The sequence below is a fragment of the Mycena indigotica genome (genome assembly GCF_014461135.1).
Source record: "Mycena indigotica strain 171206Taipei chromosome Unknown Mind.scaff0010, whole genome shotgun sequence".
NCBI lineage: Eukaryota > Fungi > Basidiomycota > Agaricomycetes > Agaricales > Mycenaceae > Mycena > Mycena indigotica.
In genome coordinates this window covers 924,440-933,347 of record NW_023503009.1, presented here as the reverse complement: position 1 = coordinate 933,347, position 8,908 = coordinate 924,440, and the positions used below count along the sequence as shown (strand labels likewise).

The 8,908-nt window shown below is 53.0% G+C and overlaps 2 protein-coding genes across 2 annotated transcripts; one reads left to right on the top strand and one right to left on the bottom strand.

The window, feature by feature from the left end:
• Positions 1-212: 212 nt before the first annotated feature.
• On the bottom strand, positions 213-2,378 carry MIND_01119300 (uncharacterized protein; the record flags this gene model as incomplete). Its single annotated transcript, XM_037367752.1, has 7 exons — positions 213-218; positions 267-332; positions 379-459; positions 511-1,080; positions 1,128-2,076; positions 2,129-2,174; positions 2,240-2,378. The coding sequence occupies 7 exons, from the start codon at positions 2,376-2,378 to the stop codon at positions 213-215; spliced, it is 1,857 nt and encodes a 618-aa protein (XP_037215584.1).
• A 2,020-nt stretch (positions 2,379-4,398) lies between these two features.
• On the top strand, positions 4,399-5,556 carry MIND_01119200 (Glycoside hydrolase family 76 protein; the record flags this gene model as incomplete). Its single annotated transcript, XM_037367751.1, has 8 exons — positions 4,399-4,513; positions 4,626-4,729; positions 4,787-4,895; positions 4,955-5,103; positions 5,156-5,170; positions 5,212-5,225; positions 5,271-5,443; positions 5,495-5,556. 8 exons carry the CDS (start codon positions 4,399-4,401, stop codon positions 5,554-5,556), a joined length of 741 nt encoding a protein of 246 aa, XP_037215583.1.
• Between the last annotated feature and the right edge of the window lie 3,352 nt (positions 5,557-8,908).

Genomic DNA, 8,908 nt, shown 5'->3' with positions numbered 1-8,908 from the left:
TTGCCGTAGAGGAACAGCGTTCCAAAAGGCTTCTCCGCGGCGTTGTCCAGCGTGGGAGCGAGCGAGCGTCGGAGGAGGGTGGTGCAGATGATGAGAGCGTTACTGGGGCAGTCCTGAGGTGCCGGGGCCCATAACCTGTTGAAAAACAGAGCGTAGAATTCGATCTAGAGTAGTACAGAATGTAGAGTATTTATACTATTCCCAATACTGAGTCATACCTGTGTAAGAGTCATGTCGGAGTCAGTGGAATGTGCTGGATGATTCACGCTGTACGTCGGTGATGGCGCTGATCCGCGCTGACATAATCGCGTGGGCGATGACTCGCCGTTCGCCTATTCACTATCTTCAACAGTTGGTTGGTCCTTCATCTTCACTCACGCACTCGGGCGAGGAGAACATAGCTTGTGTGTCTCCTGGCCACGCATCGTCTTGGAGGAATTGCTGGCAACGTGCAGAATCCTGTAATTTTTATTGGTTGATAGCTACCAGAATATTGAAAAAAAAACATACCTCTCGACGACGCTTGTACATATTTGTTTTCTCGTTCCGTTCCGCCACCCCTCCCGGCTTCCGCTCTTCAGTATCAAGTTTGTCGAGCATTGAATAATAGAAAAAGTGTCGATAGAGACGGCGGATAAGGCTTCGGTCCCGCACATGAGTAATGTCGACATCATACGCATGATGCGCAGCAACCCGTTGGAATGTTGCAATAGCCAAGTCTTCGTGTACCAGATTGTAGAGACTCTCAGGAGAGCCCTTCAGATCTGGAGCAAAACGTGATAGCCCCGCCTCTGCCACCGCACCAAAAATCACATGCAGGTGAGGATCCTCCATCGCGCCAATCGCAGATGCAATTTGACCCCGTCTCTTGGCCACAAAATCATCATGCCGCATCTGTTGAACTGCAGCGAAACCCCACTCATCTGAGTAAGTCAAGGATGCCAGTTTTGCTCGCCAGGCTTCGCTGTCAGTGAAGCGAGATGCAAAAGCGGTGCGATCGGCGGGGGTGGGCTGGGGAGAAATATCATCCACGAGGCCTCGGATGCCTGTGAGGATTTGGAAATGAAGTGTGGCGCCCTTCTGCAAACAAGTCAGATAATAAGCCAAAGAAAATGTAAGAAACACACCTGAAGGCTCACATTCTTCTCCGACAGGGCACCCGAACCTTTTGTTGGGATTTGATACTTGTTCTTGCGTGAATGCGAACGTTTCGTAACAGGTTCCCGACTTGTTGCCCGGGCTTTCCGTTTCTTCTTCCTCTCCTCTCTCTCTGCATCACGGCGATCCCACGAAGATGACTTTGATGTGTTTGGCTGCGATCGCCGAGGAGGCGGACGTTGAGGTGGCGAACGAGGTGGTGAGCGACGGCCTGGACGTGGAGAATAGCGAGCTCGAGGGGGAGAGTGATGTCGTGAAGGTCCCGGAGTTGGAGAGTGACGGGGAGATGGCCTCATATTACTTGAGTTTCCTGTGCCAGCAGAACGAGGAGGCGGTGCTAATGGAGGTGATGGAGAGCGCATGCGAGTATCATCTTGAGGGGAAGGGGGAGGAGTTGGAGTCGGCGAATATCGACGTGGGGGTGAACGTCGACGTCGAGGAGGTGTTGGCGGTTGGGGCTGGGGATCACCCCGAGGCGGTGACACATGTGGAGAGGCAGGAGTAGGTGAATGTCGCTGCCCTGAGCTGGGGAATTTACGAGGCAGTGGCGAAGGGGTGGAAGGATTCGATGCTGGAATAGGAATATTATAAGGAGTCGGCCCGGGAGTGGTAGAGGGAGGGAAGGGAGGAAATGGCGGAGGAAAAGATGTTGGCAGTCTTGGACTTTGTTCGATGGGAGTAGGAGAATGAGACCCTGAGTTCTCCGAATCTGTCGGCACTGCAGTACTCGACGGACCGGCTTGAGTGTTTGTCGGTGTCGGCAGGGAGAAACCAGAATCTACAATAGGTTGTTTCTTCTTTTTCTTCTTCCTCTTTTTCCCTCCTGGACTGCTTGATACCTCAGCAGAGTCGTTGGCTTGGAAGGGATCGGTTGGGGGTGGTCGAGGAGCTCTCTCTCCCTTTGCAGCACGAGCGTTACTAGCTCGTGCATATGGCTCCTGTCGGCGAGTTTCGCGACTATCGTCACGACGTTGGACTGCTGGCAGATGGCGGTTGAAGCTGCCTGAAGACATGGACTGTAAAGATTGAGAACGAGCAAGATGAGAGCGCAAAAGAAACCTCAAAGAGAAAAGGTGCTCACCTTTGACCCCCCAAATCGAATTCACATCATACTTTGGCCTCATTGCACGGTACTTCTTGAGCAGGACAAAGGGAAATGAAGACGCGTGAGCGTGTAATCTTGTTCCTATCCAAGGGGCCGTTGACAGCGCAAATTCCATAATAGGCAGGTACATTGCCTCGAATCATTTCCATATAAGGAAGTCACGCCTTGGCCTTTGCCTCCACTCTGCTTATACGAAGGACGCGTGCTGAGCGCACACCTATGTGGACTACAATGATATTTTCCCTTGTTTACAGACCCACCACCATTCAAGTCTGCACCTCATTCAGCGCTACTACTATATAGAAGCGCTGGTGGTGGATGAGATAAGATATAAAGTAATGGTTATGATGTATTCACCAACAAAACACACAATCTACTTCACTTTGTCCATTTTCTTACTCCTGGAGCAAAGACATAACCTGTTCCAGCCAATTATTCAAGCCATCTGAAGCCATTCACGCTGTGTGATGAGAGTTGTGACGGCAAGTCACGCAACCCAAAAAGGAAATGATTCGAATGTACCTGCCTATTATGGAATTTGCGCTGTCAACGGCCACTTCCCGTCAGCAGTCGTCAAATCCACCTCATTGCATCCACGCAGCCTTGCAGCCCAGCCACCAGAAAGCCCCAAACTTGCCTGATGCCACGCAACAGCTCGCTGGAAGCTTAGCGCATGCTTGTAAAGCATCTGGCGCCCGGGTGCCCCGGCTCGTGCCTCTGGTGATACTCTTGTCGTCCTCTCCATTGTTAACGTTTTCTTGTCGCAGATGCCCTTCAATCCACGTTGGACAACAACAACTCGGAAGAAACCCTACCCCGCGAGCAGTGTGCCGCTCGGAGCGCTCGCAAGTCCCACGACAACGACTCTGAAACGGGTTGCCGCTTGAGCTGGGGAGGGTGAAGAGGAGCTCTGTATGAATCGGCTTGAGTCGGTGCGTCTTATCATCCTTATGACAACGAATGGTACACTCATTTCGTGCTCAGTCGGGCTGGAAAGCATTAGCACCATGCCCGCCTGTAACAGCGTCGACCTGACCGCTATCGTGTCCGCCCGCCCATTATACCAGCACCTCTTCTACCCCGTCTACACTCTTGCCTGTGTCTTCTTTGGCATCTGGCCTGTCTGAAGGCCTCTGCTTCTCCACTATTTTCGCCCACTCCAATCGCCAAACGACCACACACACACACACACACACAACGCCCCCATACTCCCTCCTTTCACGACGGTCTCTCGCTCCTCTACATCTATTCAAGCGCCAGCTCTTGCTATTCCCGCCATTTGCGGAGTAGACACCCGCTTCAACGACACTCTTTTCGTTCCCTTCTTCGCAAGTCACATGCGTCACCGTCACACTGCCCACATCCGACTTTGAATCTCTCCTCGTGCATGACCTACGCCTATATCGAGTGGATATCGTGGTGCCTTACAGGCCATTTGTGCCATACAATTCTTTTCGGGCGCCGCGATGAACCAGAAGGGCCTTGTCAACGCCGTTTTCGACAACGGCCATACTTATACCGGAATTGGCTTTGCATCCATACTGCGAGCTGGGACCACTCAAAAATCTTCATGTCCACATAATGGTCCATGCAACAGTATGTCTTGTGGTGTTTTCGAGTGCGCTTGGGCACCGACTTCGTTCTGCGCGGTCCATCGCTGCTGCTTTCTGGGACGAAGGCAGATATTGGCCCACCGTGCTACATGATGGAGGACGAGGCTCCCTAGCGGGTTCGATACCTCCTCTGCGTGCGATTATAGGTCGCTTTTATGATACATGCTACACAGACATGGTTACATTTACTCATGTAGCACCGGAGCGACGACTTATCGCTGGTCGACGGAGAACGCGAGGGCAAAGCGTGGGGGTAGACGATGAAAGAGAAGCACCATATAGCTGGGCAAGGCAAACGGTGCGTGTGCTGTCTGTGTTCTTTGTCTGCCATTGATCTCAGTCTGTAGACGACTCGAACAGCCCTTCGTTGTTTACCCAACTCCTCGACTTTTCTACATGTCATTATATTCTCTGTCCACATTCCCCTTCCCAATTTCGACGCGGCGACGTCGCTCATCCCCTTCTCTTCACCGTATTCTTTCCCATCGTCCATTCCTATGATTCACTTTTCCTTCCTTAAATATGATCTTCGATTCTTGCTCATGCCACGCATGTTGTTTCCCTCGTTACTTTCCTTTCCTGAACTTTCCTTTACTGATATGTTACCTTGTAGTAGCATATACGAATGGTCTTTCGGGTGGGCAACAACTTCACACACATGCAACACCTCTTCTCATGCGAGTCATCCCGATCTCAAGTGCGGGATTCCATCTAACTGCCACCTGCTACTGTCGTCAGAGGTCATTAAGAGAGACGACAACACTGCCCACATCTTATGCGTTCTCTTCCCCTTCTTGTGGCCGTGGTTGTGGTGGCACAGGTGGCCTCGCAGCCGCAGGCCTCGTCATGGCGGGTGCGTGTCTTATATTGGCCTTTCGCGTCTTATTAATCATGGCCCACCAATTCACAGAAGCCGAATGTAACCACCTTGCTCGAGGACCGCATTCGGCTCGCCCAAGGGGCCATCGCGCAGGCCGTCTCGGAGCTGGACAGCACAACCTCGATGTTTCCCGATCTCGGTGTGTGTTAACGTTTCCGCGCGTGCTTGGGTTGTCGGAGGGGCTCACTCGCTGTTTAGTGGACACCTATGGTTTTTCTGGCGCTCTTTATTCCCTGCTTGCCGAGTTCGACCAGCTCGCGAACCGGTCGCAGTACGCTGTCGATCTGGTAGGGTACTTTGGCGCGGCGAGCGCGGTGACGGCGGCGAACTACTCGGGGCTGTATGTGGTATGTGGAGGGCTTGTGTTGTCCCGCAGGATGATTGACGTTGACGTTCTAGCGTTCTTCCCCTGCTGTTAGTAGTGGACTCGAATTGACGACTGAGCTGAATTGTAGCTCAACAATGGCTTGTGTGTGCAACTTTCAGTGATACGCAGCGGCTGAATTGGGTACAGGAACTTCGGACACGGAGCGGTCGTCGCGTATAAGGCGTATAACAACTCGTTGTTCCTCCAATTTGCTGTCGACGCGTGGTCGGCCGCAGTTCCCTACACACTCACGCAGGCGGCGCTCGATGCAGGCAAGACGTCGAACAAGAATTTCACTCTGAGCCCTGACTGTCAAGGGGGTATGTGCTTCTCCTGCCCAACATCACTGATGGAACTCACGATCTACACAGTGAGCATGGCGGGCGGAACATTCTGGGTTGCTTCTTCAGTATCACTCATTGCTCCGTTCTGACGCAACATAGAGCACGGACCCTGCCGATCCTCAGCTGGTGGTTCTTGCAACGGGGTGCGCTATATAATCGGCCAGCCGTTATGTCGGTGCTTACCTCCTGCCTCAGCAGTTTTTTCGTGTCTGTTCCCTTACCGCTTAGCCTAGAAATGAAGTAAGTAGGTATATGGCGGCGCCAGTCAATTGGCCTCGCATGAAATTTCCGCGGGAGAGGTAAACTTGAAGGTGACGAGCAAGTGTGAGGCCTCCATCTGTTTCGTCGTGGTCTGGACTTCCGACTAGTAGTACTGACCTGCAGCAAGCCCATCATGCAAAAGAGCTTCCAAACCACATCGACCTCATTCCTCTCTATCCACAACTCCAAATCTACTCCGCGGACCCCCCCTCGTCCACAATGAGTCTCGCCAACATGTTTTCCTGAAGTGGCGTAATCGTGACATTGACGACACAGAGAGTCGAGAGCCGACTTGAAAATGGGCCTGGGTGGCGGCTGGTGCCAACGATATCTGGAGCAATGATTTGGACCGGTTTTGGTCAATTTATCGGAGGCACTGAAGTTTGCAGCAACTATCTGTCTTATTCATGTTCAAGGGTTGACCGTAGGAGTTCGAGCAGCTTAGCTGTATAGATGGTATGTTGCGGCGAGACTTGCGCACAAGTGAAAAGGGCTGAAGATGCTTGTTACTAGTAGCGGGACACAAGCTCGTAAAAACCACACCCGCTATCTACCCATCCGCACGTCATTGGCTGTTCGTCCAGCAGCAACAACCGCCAAAGTGTCTGCCCATACCCGCCCATTCGTTGGCAAGTTGACAAGGATGATTCAAAATTAGGCTGAAACGACTTTTCAGTTACTTCGAAGGACTAATATGGACAAAAACACGCACCTGTCCCGCAAAAACCACAGGGTACCCACCCGCCAGCGACTACAGATCGACATCTCATCGGTCAGACACATTCAATCGTCCCACCATCTGTTCCAAATTCCGCGACCACGCACACGATAAAGTCCATTTGCGAGCGAAAGCGCGTTATCCAGAGGCCTTCTGCCCGCTGCGCCAAGGAGATACGACATATATAGCATCTGTAGACGGTCGTACAGCATGAGATATGGTCGATGGAGCCATAAGAAAGGAGGTAGCAGAGTTTTATCGCCGTCTTCAGAGGAGTGACTCGGATGAGTCGCACGTGACCGCCAGCGCGGGGGAAAAGGCCGGGGACGAAATCGACGACGCGCCGGTCTTGTTCGCGCGAATGAATCGTAAAGGGCCGCAGAACGTGTGTCCCGTGTGGAACCTCCACACAGGGAAAGCGGAGTTGAGAAAGGCAAGCATTTGGTGGCGAAGAGTATGGCTGTGAAGCCCATTCATTGTCTGTCGGAGCATGTCTGTGCACAGAGTTATGCGCGAGCGACATTGGCCGGGATGGGCAGTACCATTTCCAGTGAGCGGGAAGCTTCAACGGAGGCGGCGACGGAAGGAGGAAGGGGAAAGGAAGGTTGACACGGAGATTCTGGAGCAGGTGAAAACCCGTTGTCGGCTTTGAGAGAGGAATATGAGTTGTTTGGCACACAGGCGCGAATATTTGACTCACCAGCATTACCCCCTCTCAAGTTGCAGCGATGTCGACTTCGGATGTCTGCTTGAAAAGCCATAGGTACTGAATATGTGACCAAAGTCAGAAAAGAAGTTGGGGAGAAGATAGAGATAGCTGACATACCGCATGACGCGCTTTATCCCTCCAGCGACAAGCTACACTCGTACCCGTTGCTGACTGCCGAGGGTGGGTAGACCCGCCTGCACGGGTAAAGTTACTCCTTGGTCGTCACAGTAGTTGGGCTTGCAGATACATTCGGGGTCGTCGTGGTGGTGGTGGGGAAGAAAATCGGCAAGAGCAAAGAGTTTCTGCGAGCTGGCCTCTGTGGCGGGAAGAGTGAGCAACGTCAAGCGAAGAGAGCGCTGCTATTTAGGCACCTGAATCGGGACCTCCTCGTTATCTGCAGGCCCCAAAGCCACTTCCCCCTTTACAGTCCCGCCCCACGACAGTCCCTGCAAACTTCCATGCAGCAGGCTCCTTCGTCCTCTCGTTGTAGGGGGGTTTGCCCATGCTGTGGCGGAGTTGCCCAGCCGTCGTCACGCGTGCAAGCCCTTGTAATGACAGGAAAACCCGTGCGTAGAGCTGCGGGTACAAGATGCTACGCCAGAAGTCAGCCGCGAATACCAGCCAAGACGAATAAAAGCGCACGTTTCTTCGTCTATCCCCGTCCAGCTATCGGCCCCCGACCTTTGATTCCAAGTTGTGATACGACGGGCATGCCGCGGGCTGTGAGTGTGGCGCACCGCAAGCGGACTCGGAGGGAGGGAGGCGGATGGTAATGGTGGTGACGGTAAAGGTAAGAAGAGGACCAGTTTGATCCGCATCGTCACCGGGACCCACGATGCGACGCTCGCCGTTGTTAGATCGTTGTTTCTCGAAAGGCTTCTTGCCACCAGCACCGAGTGCGTGTGGGGAATGGAAAGACAATCGAAGAGGCGGTGTTATGTCACAGGCGCCGCGGTCTTCTTCCACTTGCTCCTTGTAACTCCACAAAACGCGTACTACTGGTATGGGCGGCTCGACAAGACACACGGACTGCAACTCAAAAGATGATCGCTATCGAGCTAGCTCGCGTCTGCAGTCAATCTTGGACTTCGCAGACAATTTACAGACGCCGAAAAACTTCTACGAGTTTCTAGTCTCCTTCTCAAGATCTCACGAGTAACGAGTCAAGCTGTCCATTCCTCATATTTGTCCGCCACCCACAATCAAGATTCCACGCCGAGATGACTTGTACCTAGTCACCCTGCCCCACTTGTGGGTCCAACGGAAGTGCCACACGCGGCCCGAAGGACTATAAAAGCAGACATCATATTCCGTCTTTCCTCACCCACCACCGAGTCGGAGTCATGTCGAGTAGCTCTACGCACATCAATGGACCGAGTCGGAAGTCCTCAGCTGGGAAAAGGCCTGTGGCTAAGAGGTACCCTATGCCTGTTCCTCGGGAAGTCGAACGTGTTAACAATACTACCCACCAACACATCCACCATGCTGCCGGTACCGGCGCTGCTGGCTTTGAGCTACAACAGGGTGTTTCTCATCGTGACACTGATAGCGCTATAATCACAGGGAGGGGTGGACGTGTGGAGGACTGGCTTTCTAGTAGTCAAATTCAATTGCCGACGCCACATCGTGCCAGCATCTCTGACGCGGACCCCCACTCTGCTCCCACGTCCGAGTACGCCGGCGTGGCAGAGCAACTTCATCCTTCGCCTACAAGTCCCAAGGCTTGGCACGGACTGAAATTTGTGCGGGACTC